The sequence below is a fragment of the Poecile atricapillus genome, chromosome 3 (genome assembly GCF_030490865.1).
Source record: "Poecile atricapillus isolate bPoeAtr1 chromosome 3, bPoeAtr1.hap1, whole genome shotgun sequence".
NCBI lineage: Eukaryota > Metazoa > Chordata > Aves > Passeriformes > Paridae > Poecile > Poecile atricapillus.
Window position 1 is genome coordinate 105,730,732 of NC_081251.1, and position 23,943 is coordinate 105,754,674.

General features: G+C 45.4%; 2 protein-coding genes across 5 annotated transcripts; one reads left to right on the top strand and one right to left on the bottom strand.

Moving 5' to 3' along the window:
* The first annotated feature begins 749 nt into the window (after positions 1–749).
* DHX57 (DExH-box helicase 57) lies at positions 750–18,528 on the top strand. 3 transcript variants are annotated; one of them, XM_058836408.1, is made up of 24 exons: positions 750–821; positions 2,068–2,270; positions 3,007–3,159; positions 3,431–3,595; positions 3,944–4,746; positions 6,089–6,291; positions 6,421–6,542; positions 6,792–6,987; positions 7,724–7,848; positions 8,970–9,103; positions 9,874–9,928; positions 10,231–10,427; positions 10,872–10,988; positions 11,312–11,408; positions 11,857–12,030; positions 12,574–12,774; positions 13,219–13,495; positions 14,064–14,159; positions 14,259–14,342; positions 14,462–14,599; positions 15,031–15,105; positions 15,520–15,654; positions 16,011–16,211; positions 16,302–18,528. In XM_058836408.1, the coding sequence occupies exons 2-24, from the start codon at positions 2,077–2,079 to the stop codon at positions 16,443–16,445; spliced, it is 4,086 nt and encodes a 1,361-aa protein (XP_058692391.1). In that variant the 5' UTR covers positions 750–821; positions 2,068–2,076; the 3' UTR covers positions 16,446–18,528. The 3 variants fall into 3 exon arrangements, with proteins under 3 accessions (XP_058692391.1, XP_058692394.1, XP_058692393.1); XM_058836411.1 differs by having other exon boundaries at positions 6,095–6,291; XM_058836410.1 differs by having other exon boundaries at positions 816–902.
* Positions 18,274–23,918, bottom strand: LOC131578036 (serine/arginine-rich splicing factor 7-like). 2 transcript variants are annotated; one of them, XM_058836415.1, is made up of 9 exons: positions 23,769–23,918; positions 23,242–23,422; positions 22,925–23,101; positions 21,903–21,977; positions 21,682–21,783; positions 21,134–21,187; positions 19,868–19,912; positions 19,207–19,242; positions 18,274–18,579 (listed from the first exon to the last, which is right to left on the bottom strand). In XM_058836415.1, exons 1-9 carry the CDS (start codon positions 23,788–23,790, stop codon positions 18,555–18,557), a joined length of 717 nt encoding a protein of 238 aa, XP_058692398.1. In that variant the 5' UTR covers positions 23,791–23,918; the 3' UTR covers positions 18,274–18,554. The 2 variants fall into 2 exon arrangements, with proteins under 2 accessions (XP_058692398.1, XP_058692399.1); XM_058836416.1 differs by lacking the exon at positions 19,868–19,912.
* Positions 23,919–23,943: the final 25 nt, after the last annotated feature.

Here is a 23,943-nt window from a genome sequence, read left to right on the forward strand (position 1 = left end):
CCATCCACAGAGTCAGGAGCTGACAGGATGTGCTGCAGGGCAGCTGTCATGGGTGACCCTGTGTGTGCAGAGAGGCCTTCCCACCTCAGTGACACAGCACTGGGGTCTCTTGTCACTTTTGTCACCCTCACTCTGAAACTGGTATCGCTTTCCTCCCTTTTAATCCCCCACTCTCAGTTCTGTAGTGATGGTTGGAGAAGATCTCCAAGATCACCGAGTACAGCCATTAACCCAACTCTGCCAGGCCCACCACCAAGCGCCACATCCCAAGGTTAACACTTCCAAGGATGCTGATTCTCTGGGCTGCCTGTCCCGATGCCTGGCCAGCCTTTCCATGAACACGTTTCCTAATTTACAATCTAAACTTTCACTGGCACAACTTGAGGCCATTTCCTCTCATATCGTCACTTGCAGCCTGGGAGAAAAGGCCTGCCCCCACCTGCCTGCTCCTGTCGGGGAATTGTAGAGAGTGAAAAAGTTCCCCCTGAGCCTCCTTTTCTCCGGGCCGAGCCCCCCCCAGCTCCCTCTGTAACTTGTGGGTTGGTGCAGCGAGCACCTACCAAGATTTTCAATCATCGTTCTCTCGTTTGACTTGGGAATACGAGATGTACTTTAAAGCCCGGCAAGCCTGCTGAGAAACACACACAGAGATACAAGCGCAGAGGAGCTGAAAGCCGCACACCATCCTCAGCGCCGGGCGCTGTGTGAGGGGAGCGGGGCGGAGCGGGGCGGGGCGGGGCGGGGCGGGCGGAGGTGCCGCAGCCCGGAAGGGAAACGTCGCGGATCCGGGTCGGAGAGTCCGGGAGGTGCCGGGCAGAGAGGTGGGAGCGCCGGGGAGAAGGGGTGCTGGAGCTCCCGGGAGCGTCACGATTCCGCGGAGAGCGGGGCTGGAGAGGAAGGGGGTGCGCTGGGGCTGAGCGAGGGCGGCTGAGGGGAGCAGGGCAGGGAATGGGGTCCGGGAACGCGGGGCTGTGTGAGGATGGAGGGTCCCCAGACACCCTGGGAGGGTGTGCGGGGAGGGTGCCATGGGGAAGTGCGGGACGAGCCGGCGGAGCTGCTCCGTTCCCGGGGCTTTGTGCTCTGAGCTGAGAGGAAGGAGACAGAGCCCTCTGTGGCAGCGGCCTCGATGCACCTGCCATGGTCTCTCTCCTTCTTCCCTCACTTCTGCCAAGCTGCCCGAGCGGGGTCAGCTCGGCTGTGAGCTCCTGTCCAGCCCCGGTAGAGCTCCAGCGGGGACAGCGGCCGCAAAAAGGGGAATTTGCTTCTTTGCAAGCCCTCGTTTGGGCTGGTACTTGTGCGCGGCCACATCAGTTCTTGTCCTGGCTGTGGAGGTGCCAGTGCAAAGATCCAGGGAATAATCTCCTGCCGGACTGCCCACAGCTGCAATAGCCTCCCATCAGCAGGAGGTGCCGTAGGAGGATGTGTTGGGCCCCTCTGTGCTCAGTCCTAGCGGGCTGCTGTCAGCGCTGGGAAGGACACTGCTGTGAGGAGGAGGAGGCCGCCTGTTTCCCAAGGCTGGTTCAGTGACTCCCCCCACCAGGCTCATCAAGCTGGGCAGCTCCCTGCGGAGGGGAGCCCAATGTGAGATAATGTGAAAAAACCCATTGTATCTTCGGTTTTAGCTCCCCTTCCACCTTTTAGTCTCAGCCCTGCAAGCCACGGAGTTAAAAAAGTGATGGGGTAGGAGGCTGCTTTCTTCTGTGAAATTTCCCTTGAAGGTTTGTGGGCTTCTGTGTCCTTGAGGGATTCATCAGAGTGGCAGAACTGGGGTTCCCAGGTTAGGCAGCACTGCTGGTAGGCTCATGCTTTTGCCAGAGAGTTTTGTCAAACTTGCAGCTTTTGGCTGAGGAATATTACTTCTATTTTCTAAAGCCACAGAGCTCACTAAACAATGTCCCAGAAGAATATTTTTTCCTCCAAGTGCATACAGATACACCAACATGCAGATAATCAACAGTGGTTTGAGAGGGTGTCCTGTCACATAGAAAAACAAATGATGTGTGCTTAGACATACACAATGTGCTTAATCACCTTCACAACTAAGGGCTATTTTTTCCTCTTCTTCAGCAAGGAGCCATGAGTTGGGCAGGGAGGAAAAGAGGAAAGCCCAACAGAGGAGGAGGACGAGGGAGAGGAGGCAGTGGGAGACGAGGAGGCAGCAGTGGCCATTCAAACAAGCCTCAACTTGGTGGAAGCAGGAAATGTTCGACCAAAATTTGGGATGATGGAGATGATTTTTGTCTCTTTGAGGAACCAAGGCTAGAATCCAGGTATTTCTGTTATTTTCGGGGGGATTGGCATAGTGATATCTGGAATACTTGGGGATTGTTTGGGATACTTGGGGGCATTTGAGATACTTTTTTGGATGTTGTCATACATAAACATTTGAGGCTGGCTTTTGGACATGTTTGAATATTGAGAAGAGTGAAAGGGTGATGAAAGTGTTTCAGTATGAAGCAGTTTTTACATGTCTTTTTTTTTGATGAACGTTTTATAAATTTGATACCTAGGGAAGTGCTTTATTTTTTAAAGATTAAAACCTCTGATTTTCTTCTTTAGTCATAAGGTAATTCCAGGACACTTTCAGTCAGAACACACTAATAAACACAGGATATTAATATTTGTGTATTACAAAACAGAAGCTGGGCCATGGAAAATCAGCAGTTTAGAATTAGTTTAGTATCCTGTGTGTGTTCTGACCTGTCTACCTTAGAAATATGTGGTTGTATTGTAGTCTGAGAACATCTTTACCTAGCAAAGTGTTCAGTAAATGATTTTGGATTTGACATAGGATACAATACATGCATGCACATGTGTATGCAGATAAAGACACACAAATCCTGATCACATAAGAGTGAATCCAGCTGAATAATCCATAGGTGATGGATTTCTCTAATTTTGATTTTTCTGTGTTGAATTACAAGTTTGGGCCCTAACATCCCAATTCAGTCAAGAACATTTGAGCCAGGTAAATAACTCATGGTAATGTCTTATTTTAATTTTCAGATCAAGTGCCCCTGCCAGAAGAGGAGGGCAAGTGAAGCAGAGACCTGAAGCAAGAATGCCTCTGCAGACCATACACATGACATCAGAGAATCAGAGAAGAGTGAAAGAACTTCTTCAAGAGCTACAAGGGCAGGAGCTGGCTCCTGAATCAGAGTTAGTTTAAGTGGAAGCACTACTTCCAGCTTTTCTACTTGAGCATGCTTTAGCAGACATGCTATTAGAAATGGAAATGGTATTTTTTCCCTTAACTTTTAATTATCTCAAGCCCTATGGTTTTGACTCTGCTTTATTCTTCTACGATATTAACTCTGGGAGAGGCGTAGCCAAATCCTCCATTTAAATGAAGGATTTAAAACTGCAGAGTTTTATGTTTACTCAAGAGTTTAATTTTGTTTCGTTTTAACTTGATAACTCTTTTTATCAGTGTAGCTGGAGAAGATGATGATGAGCCCGATTACCTCGATGATGAGCAGTGCTGGTCAACAGAACAGGAAGCTTCTGATGTAATGCCAAGGTTGTCTGCTGAGCCACCTGAGCACAGAATTGTAGACAGTGAAGTGTCTTCATTTGCTGTGCACAAACTCTCCAGGTGATGCTTTTTAATGAATAATTTGTGTCAGGAAGAGGTAGATCACTGATCTCAATACTCTGTAATCCCTCCTTGTAAGTGTTCTTCCATTTTGCTCAGATGTGAATACTTAATATTTTTTGCTTTGTCTGGGAGCATTTTATATGTGACAGCTTTTTCTGAAGAGTTTAATTTCTGTAGTTGAGTGGGGAAATCTAACCCTGAGACTATTAAGTGCTGTATTCTGAGGTGTGAGGCAGTGCCATGCATGCTCCCTTACCGTGAGCCAAATCAAGCAGATCTGGGGTTATTTTGCTTCATACGAGCCTGTCGCTCACTTGTTGCCCTGTTTTCTCTGTTTTGGTGCAGGTATGGTTTTGACTGTGAGCGTTGTAGGGCAGTGCTGAGATCCTGCAATGGTAACATTGGGGCATCGCTGGAGTATTTGCTATTGCAGTGCTTCTCTGAAAGGTATGGAGAGAAGATGCAGGTTTCTGCAGTGGCTGCTGAAGCCAGTCAAGAGGAATGTTTAGAGCAGAGACAAGAAGAAGCTTTTGCCCTCCGGTCAATTTATGGAGAAAAATTTGTAGAAAGGATTAAAAATCGTGTTTGGACTTTTAGTTTGGAATTGGACTACCTAGCACGCAGGTTCAGCAAATCTAAACAAAAAAGTACAGGCGACACAGCAAAACAGACTTCAAAGGAAATATGTAAATTTTACTGCCAAGGAGGCTGCAGGTTTGGTTCAAAATGCAGATTTAGACATGAATTCCCTCCAAACCATCCACTGAATGCAACCAAGAACTCTGTGGACGATTCTCATCTCAGGCATAGTGATGGTCCCATATATGAACTTGAAGTAAGATTTCCTGACGAGAACAAGTATCCTCTTCAGGCACCTCTTGTGGCGTTTTACTCCACTGATGAGAACCTGCCTCTTGCTTGTCGTCTGCACATTGCTGAATTCCTCTTTGGAAAGGCCTTGGCAGCTGCAGAGTCTCATGACCCAGTGGTGTACACCTTGGTGACTTGCTTGGAAGATGAACATGAGATCAGTGAGTTCCTGAGCAATACTCAGCACAAGTTCAGTGTTCCTCCTGTGTCCCTGCTGGCAGCACCTCCTGTGAAGCCACAGACAGACAGTGCACCTGCTTCAAATCAACAAGCTGAAGGTACATCAAATCTGATGTATGGTTTCTGGGCTAAGAACAGTCAGAAAGGTTTAAAAGAAAAAAAGAGAGACATGCAGAGCCCCCAGTTCAGCCATCTGTTCCAAATCTATTTCTGGAGATTAAAGTCATGTGGTGAGCCAGATCCATGATCTGTCTGTGCCTGAGGAAGTTCCTTCTGTAATCTAGCTGCAGCAGAGAGGTTTTGTGCTGGCCAGAACCGAGTTCAAGGAGCACAGAGTTTGGTTTGGCAGAGTGAGTGATGCCTGTTGCCACACAATCCATGGAAAGCACTGAGAGGTGTGAGCTCATCTGAATGGACCAGAGAAGTGTGCTTGGAAGGGAACAGGGGAGGTTCAATTCAGAAACCTCTTTTTTTAGATTACTTAAAATTATCAACAGCTCCTCAAAATTAACTGATAAAGGTGGATTTAAGGCTGATTAAATGTGGCAAGTGGTTATGGATTGTTGTCCAAGGTATCTTCTCTTTCTCTTTGCTGGTGCAAACAGGTTGATTTCACAGGGGGAGAGCTGAGGCTGTGTCACTTGTTGCAGGGTGAATTTCAAGCTCTCAGTTCCAAAACTACTTTTATCTAAGGCAAGCTTTTTTCAAGACAGTTTTCAAAAACAACTGCATCGAGTTGTAGAGCACTTAAATAGTGACAAACTCTATTTTTGCTACAGTAAGACAAAGTATTCTTTTTTTTTAACACCTCTGCAGAAAGACAGCTTTGTTCCAGAAACTGAGATTCCAAATAATCTTTAGTTATTAAATGTTCCTTATGCTATAAAATAATCTTTTTTTTTTTGTAAAAGTAGCCTTAAAACTTTCAAGGGCTCCCAACAGTCTGAGCAAATCCTGCTTTGGTTGATAGGCAAAGGCACTGAAGTACCTGATCCAGTTTCAGCTTTGGTTTAAAAGTACTTGTCAGTGACTTAACAATTAATTAATTAAAACTACACTAACATGTAAGCTGGTGCTACCATCAAAGCATTTTGTGTTGCATAGAAGTGGTTGTGTATTGGAGAGGTGAGCTGAGGCACATGGAAAACATCCAGGAAGGCAAACCAGTTGACCATCCTGGCTCCCTGTGTGGCCACCCCGATCCTGGTGCAGGGGTAGGGACAAGTGGGATGGGGCTGGAGAAGCTGTGGGTGATTTGCTGAGGTGAGGGGAGGTTTGCTGGTGATGTTGAACTAAATGCATGACAGAAACAGTCCTGCAGACCCTCAAGCCCAGTCTAGCAAAGTTCTTTGTTGGGAATGCTGCTGGAACATGTCTGTCTTTCCTGCATTGTCTGTTCCTTAGTAATAGCAATACTTACCTGTACCTCTTTATTCCAAGCCTCAGCAGTGTCAGAGCCTCAGGAAGAAGAGGTGGTGGCTGAAGAGGAGGAGGAGGAGGAGGAAGAAGAGCCTGAACAGGTTGTTGTGGAGAATGAGAGTTATGTGAATTTGAAGAAGAAGCTTTCCAAAAAGTATGATGTGCAGGCAAAGTCTCTGTATAATGAAAATGTTAAAATCTGCGCGCAGTTTCGGCAGAAAAAGGTACAATGTGCAGAACATAATTTTCTTGCTTATATTAGAGAAATAAATGTTTAAGAGACAAGCTCTTGATTCAAATGGTTCTATTCTATCCCAGTGGTGGTCTTACTGCTGTGCTGTTTTTTCCATCAGTCTTCCAGGCACTTTCAGTCAATGCTGTATGAAAGGCAGAAGCTCCCTGCATGGCAAGAGAGAGAAAACATTCTGGGTTTGCTTGAGAGTCACCAAGTTCTTGTTGTGAGTGGCATGACAGGGTAAGAGTGTGATTGCACATACAGAGTTTATGTATCAAAGTATACACAGAATAACATGAAATGTGATCCATGTTCTGGAAAGGTTGGGGTGGCTCATCTGTGACCAGTGACAGCAGTCTTAGGTGAGGTTCATGTGAAGGATCACACTAATGGAACAAAGCAAATTTCCAGAGGAATGCAGTCAATTTATGTGGGTGGAAGGTGTTGGACTAGTGGGGTTTTTAATTAATTCCTGATTTTGTTGTGCAGATGTGGGAAAACCACTCAGATTCCTCAGTTTATCTTGGATGCTTCATTGCAAGGCTCTCCAAGCAGAGTTGCAAACATCATCTGCACTCAGCCTCGCAGGATCTCTGCCATTTCTGTGGCTGAACGTGTAGCCAAGGAAAGAACAGAAAGGATTGGACTCACTGTTGGATATCAGATCCGTCTGGAAAGTGTAAAGGTACATATGCTTTGCTTGCTGGTTTTCATTTACTTCTATTAAAATGTGCTTAGTGCTTCTCTAGTGCACAGAGTCTCTGCCCTATACCTGCCAGGCAGTGAGATAACCAAGTTTATATCATCTGTATTTTATAAAATATTATGAAACACGTACTTTTATTTCTGTATTTTATTTCATCTCAAGTTGCACAGTTCGTTTTGCAGAATGAGAGTGCAGTGCTGTGTCTTGTGGGTTTGCTTTCTGTTGAGTGAGGTGAAGGGCTTTGAGGTTGTGAGTAAACCTGCTGTCCTTTGGAAGGCTACTGGCTGCTTTTCTGCCTGTTGCCATTCCCGTGTGTCTCTCAAGTAGAGACTGAAGGGTACAGCTACAGCCAGACAGAAACTGCTGTGTTGCAAGTGTTGTCTGTGTTGCAGCTGATTGCTTTTTCCAAGAAGTATGCTAAAAAAGAGACTCACCAAATCTTTCTAGGAAGAGAGATCTGGGTTGTTTATCAGAAAACAATATCCACAGAAAAAGCAGATCATATTTTTTGATAGGTAGCAGTGCCCCTTGCTAAGAAGCAGGTGTTGTCAGTGTCAGTCAAGAAATTAAAACCCATCTCCAGCAGGGCTTGCTTGTTTCCTCTCTGTCAAACCTGGCACTCAGCTGAAACCAAATGCTTTACAGCAGCACATATTCTCTTTGCACTGTGTTAATTTGCCCGGAGTCAACTGAATGCTTTGTCTTACCCTTCAAGTCCTCAGCTACCAGGCTTTTGTACTGCACTACTGGTGTGCTGTTGAGAAGGCTGGAAGGAGATCTGACTTTGCAGGGAGTCACTCATGTTATTGTTGATGAAGTTCACGAGAGAACAGAAGAAAGGTAAATAATCTCTTATCCTGTAAGCAAAATGAAGAAGCGTAATCTGAAGGATAAAGGTGGCTAAGGTGCAGGTAGCTGATCCTGTTGCAGTAATATGGGATGGTGGAAGGAGTCTGGGTTTAGGTTCTTGTCTTTGGGCGACAGGAAATTGTGCTGCAGCAGCTTGTGAGAAAGCACGTCTCTCATAAATTGCTGTGCCTCCAATGTGCTCTCACATTGCAGCAGTGTTGCAAAGAGATTTTGGATGGTCTGGAGGGTTAAGTAACTTTGTAACCACAGCTGTTTGTTTCTTACAGTTTCCTTGTTTCAACTTTTATCAAATAGCATAATTCTTCACATGCCTTTTTGGGATTTTTTTTCTCCTGATGCCAGCTTCAGCAGAGCAAGGGACAAATGCTCACATTTCCTTCCAGTCTGTAGATTTTACTAGACAGTCTCATCCTATCCTGCTCTAGCCTCCTGCAGTTGTACCCCACTGACCTGCTGATCACAGGCAAAAGATAATGTCTGTCAGTGTCTCTGTAAATCAAGTGGTGAGCATCCTTTTCTTTGTTTTCCCTGTCAAACACTGCAGTGCAGTGAGTTTCTAGGAGGCTTTGTCTCTTACCCATTATTCTGCAGCTCAGGTGGTATTTTAGCCACTTAAAAGGGCTTGTGTCTCTCAAGGATTCCTCTTCCTTCTTGTTTAAAATCACTTCAAGCCAGTCTTCTAGTCATGCCACAAAAGCTATAAATATATAGGGAAAAATACAGTGAGCAGAGAAGATTGAGTAGGTTTGAGTAACTCTTCCATTGAAGAAGAGGAGCAAAAAGGACTCATCTGTTACTTTGAGTTAGTTTCTTATCTGATGTTCTTGTGTTGTCATTAATGTAAGTAACTTATAAAACTTTTTGTTGTTTAAATGGTTTTGCTAAGGAATCCTGATGTTCCAGTAAGGGACAACCAGAAAAGAGTCAGATTTGCAGATTGCCTGTCACTAAGCCATTCCAGCAAGCCCGTGCTTCTGTGACGGTGTTGCTGTTCTGTTGGAAAACACCAGGAAGGTGGACAGAAGGGGAGAAAAATAGTCTGAAAGTTAACACTGAAGACATTCAAATGTTCTTTTGTCTGTTTTCTTCAGTGACTTCCTGCTGCTGGTTTTGAAGGATATAATGGTTCAGAGGCCAGACCTGCGCATTATACTGATGAGTGCCACCCTGAATGCTGAGCTTTTCTCTCAGTACTTCCACTCCTGTCCAATCATTAACATACCAGGTGAAAACCATTCATTTTTATTATCATTCATTGTTTTAGAGATTTGTTTCCACTGTTTCTTTTTGCAAAGTGTTTCTCAATTCAAGATGAGGATGTATACAAGAAATATGATGCTGGACACTTAGAGGGAGAGACTGAGGAGATTTAGGAGAGAAAGGACTTGGAAATGCTGACATTTTTGTGCTGTGCACCAGCAGAATTTCCCTTCTCAGAAGACAATCATTATATGGTGTGTGCATGACATGGTTCCCTGGGATAGTTTTACCACAGCTGAAGACTTTCACTGATCCTTTACTTGTGAGTAAAGGATCAGTGAGAGGATCCAGCTGGATGTGTGCCCATTTAGCCAAATGTGCCTTTTAAATTGCTGAGTTATGACGTGGAGCAGGAGAGGAGCATGGGTGTGTTCCCATAAATGCCTGTGTGAGTGCATTGTGCATGTTACCATGGAATCCTATGAATCCCTATTGGTTTGGGATGGAAGGGACCTTAGAGCTCATCTAGTTTCACCCCCTGCCATGGGTAGGGATGCCCTTTCTCTAGAACAGGTTGCTCAAAGCCCCATCCAACCTGGCCTTGAACACTCCATGCTTGGAAGACATCCACTATTTGTCCTAGTCAGAAATTGTGCTGAAGAGTGCAGTGTAGATGAGAGCTTTGAAGCCAGTGTATGTCATAATAACCTGTATAAAATTACAATAATCTTTGATCTTTTTTCTCCATGCTGTGGTGGCATGTGTAGATAGATTTATTCTCATGTTTCCTTTCAGGTCGAACGTTTCCTGTGGACCAGTTTTTTCTGGAAGATGTGATTGCAATGACAAGGTGTGAAATTCACACGTTCTCAGATGCTTTTGGGTGGTTAGGTTGAGGTTGCACTTTTGAACTTGAGACTGTAGTAATTCTGTGCATTTATTTAAAAAGTAAATCCTCTCAGATCTCCTCCATGACCTGCACTCTTGGAGCTCTACTAAAGCACCTTGACCTTCATGTTATCTATGGTTTATACAAAGTTCATCGCAGACTTACTAAAAAATATTTTGGATACCCTGTCTCTGTAGTTAATTATTAGAAGGAGACTGTTAGGCTTCTTTCCACACCACCAAATGTTCTTCTGTGCTGTCCAGGTATGTTTTAGAGGACAGCAGTCCCTACAGGAGGAAGGTAAAGCAAGAACAGAATGGGAGACACAAAAGAACTGCATTTGAAGAAGTAGAGGAAGACCTGAGGCGTGCTGGCCTTCTGGAAACCACTGACACCGTGGTCAGAGATTCAGACCCAGACCAGAAATTAACTCTGAAGCAGCTCCTTACACGATATAAAGGTGAGGTCTCTCTTAAATTTAATAAATTGGCACATAGACAATATGGGATATTAACGCTGTAAGCTGAATGCTGATCTATAATTCAGAGTTTTGCACTTGTGAAGTTCTAGATGAGAAACTTCTTGCCAGTTTAAAAAAAAATAAGAGAACCCATTGTTTCCTTAAACTACAGCAAACATCTTGGCTGAAACTAGTTCTTAGCATCTGAAAATGGACAATTTCAGCTACTGTCTCTTTCCATCCCTTTTCAGATGCCTTGTTAGTTCCACTTTGCTCTCAGTATCTGTTCTTGCTGAAGCAGCTTTACTTGAGGCACAGCATGGATTTGCCCTCTTCAGGTCTAAGCCAGGTGTTCTTTAAACTGAGCTGTAACTGGTCCCATGCATCCACAGATGTTTTTTACAAGACATGGATTTACTGCATGTTTTATTTCTTTTTTCCCAGGGGTTAGCAAGGCAGTGTTGAAAACAATGTCTGTCATGGACTTGGACAAAGTTAATCTGGAACTAATTGAAGCCTTGCTGGAATGGATAGTTGCTGGCAGACATTCATACCCCCCAGGTAATTTCATTGTCCTTGGGAGATAAACGAAAGAAGATTCTTGGAAGCTTCTTGGATAGCCCAGAGCTAATGATTTGCATGCAGAGTTTCTGTAGCTACTGACTGTGTTTGAAAAAAAAAAAATTTTTTTAGTTGAGTTATAAAGCTTGTGATATACATGGGAGGGGAAAGGTGAGAAAATTGTCTAATTTGAAAAGTCTTTTGTGAAGGACTGTTACAGCCTTCTTTGTACTTTTTTGGTACAATAATTGCACATTAAAAAAATATTGTGCTGTCCTTTTTGTTGAGTGATTTTTATTTTTTTTTTTTATCTATATGTATAGGTGCTGTGTTGATATTTTTGCCTGGCCTAGCAGAAATCAAGATGCTTTATGAGCAGCTTCAGACTAATGCTCTTTTTAATAACAGGCACAGCAAGAGGTAAGGCAGAAAAACTCTAAAGCTGTCTCTTTACCCATAAATAAAGAGTAATTTCCTGCACAAAGGCTGCCTTTATCCAGGGATCAGTAAACTTTATTAAATGTGTGAGCTGACTCCAGTCAGGGTAATTCCTTTTCTACTATCTTGTTGGCTTGCTCCTTTTGTTTTTCTCAGCTCAGGAAGGTCAGTTGTTGAAGTTCTGAGACCCTAGCGAGGAGTGGTTTCCATTTTGTGCTCTGCATGATCCAGGCTCCTGATCTCTCTGCCCTTGATTTGTATCAGAATGTTTTCTGAGTTACATTTAGTTGTGGTTGTGTTTGACCTTGGATGGTTACAAGGAGAACACTCAGGACAGTGTCTAAGGGGGCAAAAGTGTGTGTAGGCGTGTTGTTCCCAAGAAGGAAGAGGCTGGAGATGCAGTGAGCGTGTTGTCCTGTTGTCCTTGCAGGTGTGTGGTTTATCCACTTCATTCCTCACTGTCCAGTGAAGAACAGCAGTCTGTGTTCCTCAGGCCTCCTGCGGGAGTTACCAAAATCATCATCTCTACCAACATTGCGGAGACATCCGTCACCATCGATGACGTGGTCTATGTGATTGACTCTGGAAAAATGAAAGAGAAAAGGTACTGGCATTCGTTCTTCGGGGTTTTGTAAACTGTTTTAAGCCCTGAGTTGTCCAAAGAGCTGGGAAAAACTGGAAGGAAGTTTGGTCTGTAGAAAGCTGCTATGAGGTGGAGAAAGCCAGTCTAAACTCAGATCCAAGTGCAGGTGTGGGAATTGTGTCCATACAAAAGTTGGCAGCATCTGCCTGCTCAACCCTCCAGCCTGTTCTCTGTGCACTCATGAACAACTCCTTACAAGGGCAGGTGATAGGACAGGGGGTAAAATGGGTTCAGACTGAAAGGGGGCAGGTTTAGATTGGATATTAAGAAGAAATTTTTTACTGTAGTGAGGCTCTTGCACAAGTTTTCCAGAGAAGCTGTGGCTGCCCCATCCCTGGAAGGGTTCAAGGCCAGGCTGGACAGGGCTCTGAGCAACTTGGTCTAGTGGAAACTGTCCCTTCATGTGGCGGGGGGAAGTTGGAATTGGATGATTTCTAAGGTCCCTTCCAGGCCAAACCATTCTGTGGCTCTGTCAATACAAGCCTGTCTCTTGCTCTCCTGTAGATACGACCCAAGCAAAGGGATGGAAAGTTTGGAGGACACCTTTGTGTCCAAGGCCAGCGCTCTGCAAAGGAAAGGACGGGCAGGACGAGTGGCCTCGGGTGTCTGCTTCCATCTCTTCAGCAGCCACCACTACAACCATCAGCTTGTAAAACAACAGCTGCCAGAAATACAGAGAGTGCCCTTGGAGCAGCTTTGTCTAAGGTGAGCTGTTGTGTTTCTTGAAAAAGCCAGTGTGCAGAATGTCCTTCCTTTGCTGGGGGGAGCACCTGCCACAACCCACACCAAGCACTTTCATCATGCAAACATTAAAGGAAGAGGCCTTCCTATCCCTGCTGCACACTCTGCACCCCTTTGTACTGAGAGGAAACAAAGCAGCACAAATTACAGTTTCGCAGTAAGAACTTTATTTCAAACCTTAGTATAGTAAATAGAAATCTGTTCTTACGGGTTCACTACTCCACATTGCTCCCTGACTTCAGCTCTGTGTTGCAGGTCCTCTTCTAGGGACTGTGCTCTTCAAAGCATGTTTTCTGTTGGCTTCTTTAGTTCTGTTTTTACAAAAGCTTGGTTTTTTTATCCTGTGTATGGTGCTAAGCTGCTTTTATTCTTTCTTTCTTTTTTAATTTTCCCTCCCCTTCTCTTAAGGATTAAGATCCTGGAGATGTTCTCTGAGCAGAGTCTTCACTCTGTCTTATCACGACTGATCGAGCCCCCTAGGACTGAATCTTTGCAGGCATCAAAGGTGCGACTGCGGGACCTGGGAGCGTTAACTCCAGACGAAAAGCTCACCCCTTTGGGTTACCACTTGGCTTCGCTCCCTGTGGATGTCAGGATTGGCAAACTCATGCTGTTTGGCACCATTTTCCGCTGCCTGGATCCTGCGCTGACCATAGCGGCCAGCCTGGCCTTTAAGTCACCTTTTGTGAGTATTCTTAACCCAAGGGCTGTGCTTTTGTGTGTCAGCAAAATGCTGCTGTGACTTGCAGAACGCTACACTTGGGTATTCTAATTCTTCTTTTTAGCCTACATTGTTTATGTGTTAATGCAGTGCTTGTGAAAACAGTCCAGTTATAAGCAGAAGTTCAAAACCATGTGGTAGCAGCAAGAGTGGTGTTTATATACAGTAGAAACAGTGAATATTATTTTCAGTTTTTAGCTAAGAAGTGCACACATTTTGTCTGAATTTGGTGTGAGAATTACACCAATTAATTAATATAAAGTGTGAAACAGTGGTAATGATGGAGCTGACACATCTGAGCTCTGAATGCAGAGGTCAGTTTGGATCTCAGTTTGTGTCTTCACTGTCACTTCGGCGTGTTGAATCAGGTGCTCTTTTGAATGCCTCATATCTTCTGTTATCCACAGGGAAAATTTGCACTCTGACCTGTGAGCTGCTGTGAAAATACCAAAGAGAATGTGCCATGTAGCTCTAGAAGGGCTCGTCCAAGTGGTATGGGGAAGAACACACTAACCTGTTGCTGCCTGTCTAGGTGTCACCATGGGATAAAAGGGAAGAAGCAAACAAAAAGAAGCTGGAGTTTGCAGTAGGAAACAGTGACTACCTGGCTCTTCTCCAGGCTTATAAGGTGAGTTAAAACACAGTAGCCTCTCTTGGGGTTTTGTGATATTTTTGAAATTCAAGCAGAAATGTTTTATTAAAGGCTTCCTCCCATCCTCTTAATCAGGGATGGCGTTTAAGTATCAAGGAGGGCTCTCAAGCAAGCTACAACTACTGCAGGGAGAACTTTCTGTCAGGCAGAGTTCTTCAGGTGAGTCAGTGTTTGTGGCCTGGCACAGGGACTGGCAGAATCCCAGTGACAGAAATAAGCCACTGGGGAGACTCTTCCTGCTGGGCGTGGCAGCTGTCACAGTGCTGTGTCTATTGCAGGAAATTGCCAGTCTGAAGAGGCAGTTTGCAGAGCTGCTTTCTGACATTGGCTTTGTGAAGGAGGGATTGAGAGCCAGGGATATTGAGAAGAAGTGGTCCCAAGGAGGCGATGGCGTGTTGGATGCCACAGGAGAGGAGGTGATTCACAGCATTTCTTCAGTGCTTCAAAATGCTGCTGTAGTTTTTCATGTGGGCTGTCTTCAGGAAGACTGGAGCCAGAGATGTCCTGGGCTTACATGATGATCAGGGTGATCAGGGCTTGGTAGCTGTAGGATCCTCTGTGCTCTGGTACAACTTGTGCTTGCTTTCTCTAGGGTGCAAGCCACTTTGTAGCCAGATGTCAAAGAACAATTCGGCTGGGCACCATGATAGTGGTGGCCAATTTGTTCCATTGATTGTGGGGGGGAAACACAGCCCAGGTCCAGTCTGATGCCACAGGAGCAGTGACTTGTTCTCCTCTGTGAAGCACAGGAGTGCAGCTATAAAAGTGAACTGGTTTTGGGAATTCAGTCATTCACCTTTACACACTGAGCTGTGGGTTCCCTAATGATCCCCTGTTGCTTTCACAGGCAAACTCGAATGCAGAGAACATCAAGCTGATCTCAGCTATGCTGTGTGCTGCACTCTATCCCAATGTTGTCCAGGTAAAAGGATTGGTTTTTCATTTTTCCTTTTTCTGTCTAGCATATCCACACAGCCTGCTTTCATTTGGGCTCAGTGTGGCAGCCTTGAGCCTGGCTTAGGTTGCCAAACTTTGCTATTTGCAGTGTCAGAGACTGGAGCAGAGCTCTTTTGTATTGCCTGAGACTGCTGCTGTTCTAAAAGGCTGATTGCAGGCTGAAGCCAGCAGCAAATGTTAAGAAGTCACGTAAAATTACACGTTTTTAGAAGGCTGAGGTTACAAAGGAAGTCAGGGTTAGCACCTGGAGTGTAATACCTGTCTCCACTGACTCGACATGTTGTTACTACAGAACTTCTGTTTTTGAAAAGTTTAAAACATAAAGTTAAAAGTTTTTCTGGTGTGGCAGATTTTTATAACCTTTTTTCTTACCATACAGGTGAAAAAGCCAGAGGGTAAATACCAGAAGACCAGTACAGGTGCGGTCAAAATGCAACCAAAAGCAGAAGAGCTGAAGTTTGTTACTAAAAATGATGGTTATGTTCATATTCATCCTTCATCTGTGAATTATCAGGTCAGGATGCTTTTTTCTGCAAAGCATGTTTGTTTTTTTTATTAAAGAAACCACCTTTGCTTGAGTATTTAAAATTACAGTGAGGATCCCTATTGACGTTTAAAATAAAAAATCTTAATGACTGAACAGTCCTGTGTTAGGATTGTAAATAATGGTGCATTCCTGAGTTAGGAGTGTCCTCTTAGGCACAGAGTTAAACTCCAGCCTCTGGAGCCAACAGTTGTTGGCAGCTCTTATGCTCAAGGAGTCTGTTAGCGCTGCAGGTGCACTTTAGGCACATTTGCTGCTCTCTGCAGCTGTAGAAGAGGCAGGAAGAGCAGTGTCACTCTGACCAGGCTCTTGTGTCCCTGTCCCAGACCAGGCACTTTGAGAGCCCCTACCTGGTGTACCACGAGAAGATCAAGACGAGCCGCGTGTTCATCCGGGACTGCAGCATGGTGTCCGTGTACCCGCTGGTGCTGCTCGGGGGCGGCCAGGTGCACATGCAGCTGCTCAAGGGGGACTTTGTCATTTCCCTGGACGACGGCTGGATCCGCTTCGTGGCTGCCTCTCACCAGGTGAGGAGGAGGAGGGGCCGTCCTGGGAGAGCTGCAGAGCTGAGCTGGAGATGAGCCTTACCCTTGCCTGTGTTTTACCACGTGTGTTAGGTGGCTGAGCTGGTGAAAGAGCTGCGCTGTGAGCTGGACCAGCTGCTGCAGGATAAAATCAAGAATCCCAGCATGGATTTGTGCATGTGCCCCCGCGGTTCTCGGATCATCGGGATGATTGTCAAGCTTGTGACCACGCAGTGATACCAGAACAGCTTTCTGTAAAGAATCACCCACCGCCAATGCCTGAGAACAGACCAAGTAACATCAGTGTCCTGATGTATTTATTGGTCCAAAATGTGGCACTGACCTCTGGAAGAAAAGGGTTTACTATTGAGTTTTGGGTTTTCCTTTTGTTTGCTCGCTGGTTGAAACTAAGGTGGCTAACAGTTGACTCTGGGAAATGGGAAAACAGCAACTCTTCCAGAAGGAATAGAAACCGACAAGTGTTTTTTATGGGACTATACCCTGGCAGTTGTTTTCTGGTCACACCAACAGCTGCTAGCCAGCTGTTTCTCGTAATAGTCATGGCTGGAGGCAGCATGTGACAGAGGGAGCTGCTTCCAAATTGGTTTAAACTCACATTCACATTTTGACCAAGACTTTACTGAGGCAGTTTTGGCTGACCAGGGATGCATTGTTTATAGTTCAGCCCAAAGCCCTTGTACAAGTGAACACCTTTTGTGTCAAGAGGTTCTGTCGTGTGGGGAGGAGAGGTACTGGATCAGTGTGGTGTTGGATCAGGGCAGGTTGCTGTGGTGATAGGGGATAAAACTCCAGGACAGTGCGGACATTTTCCCTGAAAGAGGCTGTTCCAGCCCTTCCTGCACTGGGAAGTAGAACAGTTGTAGTGCATTAAAATGAATTCTTGGGCAGATGCCACTGCTAATGTGTTCTGGTATGGGGTAGTCCCTCCTGCTACCCTGCACAGCTGGAACAAAAGCCCAGTTTTAGAAGCTTTCAACCAAACTCCTGCTCTGGGGTCTGGGCTGCTCCAATGTGTAGTAAAATGCTGTAGCAATAATGAACTATTATTTCCTCCCTTTGGTCTTGCTTAATTGCAGTGCTGAGCACTGCTGCAGCCAAGCTGCTCAAATACACCAAGTGCCAGGAGTGAGCTGTCCCCTTTCACAGTAAAACCAGAGTGAACACTGCCTCCAGCACCAGTCTGAGCTACAACCTTCAGCCTGAGGAATGATGAGTGGAGGGAGGGGCACTGTTTGGAGAACAGTTTGTTTTTTTTAAAAAATACACATGAATTTTTTGTAGAGGTTTCACACTAACGCACCCTCTTGTGAGGAAGATGACAGGAGTACCAAGACCAACATCCCTGTGCATAGAATGGCCACAGCAGTTCTGCTGCCATGAATTAGCCTCTCCTCCATTCCACCTCCCTGACCTGGCACTGGGAAAAGGTAGAAGGATGGGATGTGAGAATTCACACATTGAGATACAGGCAGTTTAATAAAACAAAAACAAAAGCCATGCACAGGCACAGCAAAGTGAGGAATTTATACCCCACTTTCCTTGGGCAGGCAGGTGTTCAGCCACACTGGGAAAGCAGGATGGTGTACTTCCTAACATTCCTAAAATTACCTGGCACTCCAATTTCCTTGTTATTCTGAGAACAGACATCAGCCTCAAAGATAAATCAAATAGGCAAAGATCCTGCATTATTTTATTAATTCAGTGGGGATAGTCTGGTCTCCCAAAGCAACCACGGATCAGCACAGCAGCAAGGCCCTTCCCTGGGTACACTTCCCTGCCAGGATGGAACCAGGCAGACTGGGTCAGAGAGGAGGAACTTGAGCTCTCAATTCCCCACAGATCCTGCTACTTGAACATGACCTGCAGGTATACAGACATATAGCATATACTCCACAGACAACTGGCACTGGTCCCTGCTCCCTCCAGCTGGTGCGCTGCAGGGATGCAGGAGGCACACATGTGCCTGTCCAACCTGCACCCTGTTTTTCATCCTGCCTGCTTCCCCATCCCAGCTATGAACAGCAGGGTTACCACAACCGATTTATTAGTTAGAAATGCAGTTTAATTCAATGCACCAATAAAAATAAAAAAAAAAAAGCCCAACATTTTCAGATCACAGAACACAAACACAACAGAAGAGTTTTGTATTAGTCTGGTAACAATACTTTTCTTTAGAAGACAAGAGATTCATGCCAATTGCTAGTCAATAGAAAGAGACTTCTAGGACTAAGCCCTTACATCACAAAATCCCTTATAATGTAAACAAAATATGGTTTTTACTAAACTTCTTAAATTTGAACCCATTCTTTTAGGACTTTCATTCCTTCAAGGGCTTCCGGATGGTGAGTGACTAAAAGGAAAAAAAGACAACAAACCATTAACAACTCCTACAACAAAACCAACAGAAACTGTGCATGTTACCCCAAGCTTCCTCTGGAGTTCTGCCCCTACTTTCATTTACAGTTCTCAAACAATGAAAGAGGTGTTGTATTTTACACTTTAACTTAAAAACTCCTTCAAGCTTGAAAACTGAAGACTAATTAAGAAAGCTGAGACATCAAGCCTGTTCAGAAATCTCAATTCCAGCACATACTTCTCTGGTAACACAGTAAAACTTCTTCCTTCATGGAGCATAGCACAGCTTGGCACCTGTGAAACTCCTGAGCCTGCAGGAGTCACCAGCAGGAATGTAATCCTACACCCCTCTCATGGCTTGCTCCATGCCTTGCATTACTCACTTGTTCCCTAGGTTTAAAATTCCTCTAACATTTCATTAAAGCAGGTTTCCATAGGAGTTATTATCATGACATTCTGACTACCAGCAGCAGGAAATGCCCATAAACAATTCATCTTCTCATAGTTCACAGATTTAGGCAAGTAAAAAACCTGAGTTTGCCCAAGTTAACTTCTCTAGGAACTGCTCCAGCCCAAGTGCTATTGAGCCCTAGGACACGCTCCAGTTTTAAGACATTCCTACCTTCTCTTTGGAGATGGTGATCTGGACTTTGAGCGGCTGTTTAAAAACAAACAAACAAACAAACCAATCAGTGTGGTTGCTACACTTGGGTGCTCTCAGTAACCACTTCTGACCATTTAAAATCAGAACAATTTGATGTTGTTAAATGCATTGACACTGCTGGTAGCAAGTGTACCCAGTTACTTTAAGCAAGAAGCTGCAAGTGAGAAGGAAAAATGCTGGAAGCTGGAGCCCTCAGGAAAAGAGCAACACACAGCTTCAAAGCTGCTGTAAATCACAGTAACCCTGCAAAGCAGGAGCAGTGAATCGAGCAGAGTTAGGGAGAACTACAAACATTTGAGAACAAAGGTAGGAGAAAATATGCCCCAAATCCTGGCAAGAGTGTTTTCTTGTGGTAATGAGTGAAAAACATCTGTATGCGGAATCCGTGAAGAATTGCCTACTGTCCCACTAAAAAAATCAGCTGTTAAAAAAAGCCCCATAATGTATGAAAAATGTTTTTGAAATCAGCTATGGAAAGTAAAAAAAAACAACCCTGCAACTGAAATACTGGTCCAAACACATTTTTAAATCAGGAGTCAAAAAAAGCAAAGAACCCCTCAAAACAACCCACCAACCAAAACAAAAACCACCTGAGTGGTACTTTTATTTGAACGCTCACCTTTTAGCAGGTAAGCCAGATTTAGATCTACCATGAGACTCAGACCTACAACAGGAGAAAAATAAAGCTCAGCAAAGCAGCCAGTGAGCATGCAAACACATCGAGAGTTAGCTACACCAGCAACAGCAAATTCACCCCACGCAGCAGCACCAACCACAGAGGGAAGGCTCTGGTGCTGCAGGCCTTCCCTGGCACCTTCCAAGGGAATCATTTAGCTCTTACTGCAGAGACCCCACCCATCAGAAGGTACAAGTGCAAGCACAGGAAGCTCCCCAGCAAAGCTTCAGCTGCCAGTTCCACAAAACGCCAGACCAGACTCCCACGCTTTCTTCCTACCTGCGAGTATCCCTTCTAGAAGGGGAAAAATAGTTTCAAGTGTGATCTTACAAAGTATTTTAACAACACATTAAGAGCCTGGAATCAGCCACAACTAAGCATGTGTGCTGAAGAGCTGGTGCATTCTTTAGCTCAAATTCCCAATGCAAATTTTATTTGAGCATAATATAGATTTTGCACCAAGATTTGGCTACTAATGAGTAAACTATTCCAAATTCACTTCAGGAATTATCTACTTAAACAGTGAGACTTTCCTCACACATTTATTGCATTACTTTTATCAACTCAAATATTTGCTGTTACTTAAAAAGTATGTCTTCCTGGGGTGTCAGAATTCAGGTTATCACTTGGCATCAGAATGTTCCTTTCAACAAGCTTGACCAAAAGTGCAGAATACTTTTATTTCTGCTCACAACTGTTTTTGAAGGGTAATCAAGATTCACCTTTACCTGGCCTAATAGCTCATGAAATACTACAAGGACATTGGTGGCACGTGTAAAACAAAATATATGCCACTGCTTTGAAACCTTCCTGGTAACCATTCTGAGCCACTGTCTGTCCCATTTTCCCCCCATAACAACTTTTTACTGGATCACAGTTACTGAAGATGGGAATGCTCACAGCCACCCAGAACTGGTACTCAGCAGCATGAGCATCTCTTCTACTGCTAAGTAAAAGGCAGCACAGCACACCCTCAATTTACTACATACCTAAGAACTTGTTTTTAAAAACTCTTTCCACAGACCTTAAATTATACATCACTACTTTGGTCTGTGAAAAAGCATAAATTATTAAGTGTAAATATTGCTCTGCTGGACAGCCTTCTAAGTGCTTCCAGACAAATTCCCCCAGGAAAGAAAAAAAGAAACAACACACCACCAAACAAAACACCAAAACCATTACAGGTTTGAATTAAAACAAGTATCTCACCTGCTTCGAGGCCATACAACAGACCGGGACCTGGAGCGCGACCTGGACCTAGATCTGGAAAAAAAACAATGAAAGCTCTGCTATCAGATGCTTCATACAAGTGAGACAAAACCAGTTACTGTAAATGTCCCAGAAAACTGAGAACTTTATGGACTATTGGTTGTGAAGAAGTAATTTTTACTATTAGAAGGTTGTAGCACCTTTGGTCAGTACCGCCATGCATGTAAAAAGAATCCCACTGTCTTCATGGACTATGCAATTCCACCCTGTACACTTCCAGCTGAATTTGGAAACCTTAACCATACAGTAAGGCTGTAACTTTGGCACAATCTTAGAAACAGCAGTTCCAAAATTATATGCTTAAATTTTCAACAAAGTGTTCAGAGTAGCTCTTACGCATGTAACACCACCAAAGTTCCCACCAACATATGGACTGCAAAACCAACTTACTGATTACACTATATATATTATATATAGACACTTGATACTTCAGCTCCAACTTATGTGCTCTTCAACAATGCTGTGGGGGTTTATCTGCAACCACATACCTTGATCTTCTTAGAGAACCAGAGCGGGACCTGCGGGGTGAGAATGATCTGTATCTACGAGGAGAGATCGACCTGGACCTGCGGTAGGAAGCTGACCTGGATCTACAAAACAAAGTGAAAAAAACAACCCATCACTGCAAGGTATTTTCACAAAAACTATAGAAGAAGAAGGGTGCCCAGAGGGAGGAGTGGGAATGTAAACACAGAAGGCAGAGCCCTACCTCCTACCACGGCTGCGACTGCGTGACCGGGAATACCTTCTTCCACGGGACCTCGAGCGGGATCTAGACCGGGACCTGGGTTTAGGTTAGAAAAAACCGGTATCAGCAGACAGCTGCTGCAACCAGCACGTGTGAGGCCCTGCTGAAGTCAAAACTTTTTTCAGACAACTAAAAAGAGAATTTAAAAATAAAATAAAAAAAGAAAAACCAAACCAAACAAAACAACAAAAACACACCACTAGCATCTGTCAGTTGGAAAAATGTCTGGGCCTACTTGTCTTGATCATTTTTACTACCTAGAAAAATGTTAAAGCTGAATTACATTGCAGAATTACATTAGAATAGAAAACACTGTAATGCGTATTTAAAATAAACCTTGCAAGTTTGCAGGTCGACCCTCTTTGGCCCAAGGTCTAGCAGATCTAGACGATCTAGAAGTATCTATAGGCGAGCGCTGCATCTAGGTAGGTGTTCTCTTCAATCTAACGACGATCAAACTGACAGCCCAATGAGCCAGGGTGAGGCTTGATTGACGCAAGAAGATTTTTCTAGGTGGGAATGTGGTCAATCTGGTGTTCCTCTTTCTAAACCGGAGGGGGGCCCCAATTGAAAGCCAAATTTACTGTTACGGCGGTCACCGTCTCAAATTTTCTGCCCTTAAAGAATAAGGTGAAGCTACGTGTAGATGGCTCGAGGGGATCTGGCCTCTTATGCTGATCACCTCAAGGTCTAGGAGGATCTTAAGTGTCGGATTTGCAAGGCGCCTCAGCATGAAATCTTAAGGCTCGTGACATTCTGAATCAAGGCGACTGACTCAAACGAAGAAACCTGAAAGGTTTTGACCAGGTTGATTATTAAAATATTAACATTTTATATGTATTAGCAAAAAAAAAATTGTGATATACACCTGTTGACTTACGACAATTAGAGTTAAAACTGGTGTAACATTGTGTTCTTTGCTAACAAGAACTACACAAAAGCGAGCTGGCGAAGCAACGCGGCAGCCCCGGCCCCGCACGTACCTGCTCCTCCTTCGCCGGCTATAGCGGTGACAGTCATAGGCATAGTGGCCTTTCTCACCACACTCGTAGCATCTGTCGTTGGGGTCGAAGGGGCGCCGGGCAGGGGGCCGGTCGTAGCGGGAGCGGCGCGGCATCCCTGTGGATACTTCCACTCTGACCCTGGAGCCGCATATTATCCTGCAAGATACAGCAGGTATTAGCCAGACAAATATTTTCTTCTGATGAGCTCAAGCAACGATCATCGGAAATCCATGACTGGTGTGGGGTCGGGGGATCGAGGGCTGCGGCCCTCAGAAAAGTTCCGGGCATGCACGTACTTCCCATCGAGGCCAAGCACAGCATCTTCAGCATCGCGGGGGTCTTCGAACTCCACGAAGGCGAACCCCGGCGGGTTCCTGGCGATCCACACGGTTCTCAGCGGTCCATAGTAGCTGAAGGCTCTCTCCAGCTCGCCTTTGCCGGCGCCCGTGCCCAGGTTCCCCACATACACCTTGGTCTCTGTGGAGACACGCGGCCGCCATGTCAGGGCCGCGCGCGGCGCCGGGCACGCGGCCGCCCCTCCCCCGCCCCCTCCCCGCCGCCATCTTTGACACCGCGTCCATCTTAGGGCGCTCCCGCCGGGCCGCGCCCGCCCTCCACAGACCCCGCAGCGGCGGCGGCCCCCCCGGCTCCCCCTCCCCGCCGCCACCGTCCCTCTCAGCGGTCGCCCGAGGGAACGATCAACTTCTCCCACCGCCGGAGCGGCGCGAATGCCGCCACTCCCGCCACCTTCCCCTCAACCTCCTACCCACAGTAGAAGCCCCCATGCGATTTTCAACCTCCCCGGGCTCCCCGCCATCCCTACCGTATCGCCCGTAGCGCGACATCCTCCCGACGACAGCGCGAGCGCGGACCGGCGCGACCCTTATATAGAGCAACAGCTGCTGCGCCTGCGCGCCGCACGGGGGGCGGGGCGGGGCGGGCCCGCGACTCGGCGCGCGGGGTCTCGCGAGAGGCGGTTCTCACGCGGCGGCCGTGGC

Coding starts and splice junctions, on each gene's coding strand:
- LOC131578036 (XM_058836415.1), bottom strand. CDS start 23,790: ATGTCGCGCTACGGGCGATACG. Junction 21,978..22,924: donor AGCCGGCGAAGGAGGAGCAG/GTACGTGCGGGG, acceptor ACCTAAACCCAG/GTCCCGGTCTAGATCCCGCT. Junction 19,913..21,133: donor GTTGTATGGCCTCGAAGCAG/GTGAGATACTTG, acceptor CTCCTGTTGTAG/GTCTGAGTCTCATGGTAGAT.
- DHX57 (XM_058836408.1), top strand. CDS start 2,077: ATGAGTTGGGCAGGGAGGAAAAGAGGAAAGCCCAACAGAGGAGGAGGA. Junction 4,747..6,088: donor TTCAAATCAACAAGCTGAAG/GTACATCAAATC, acceptor CTTTATTCCAAG/CCTCAGCAGTGTCAGAGCCT. Junction 6,543..6,791: donor GTTGTGAGTGGCATGACAGG/GTAAGAGTGTGA, acceptor TTTGTTGTGCAG/ATGTGGGAAAACCACTCAGA.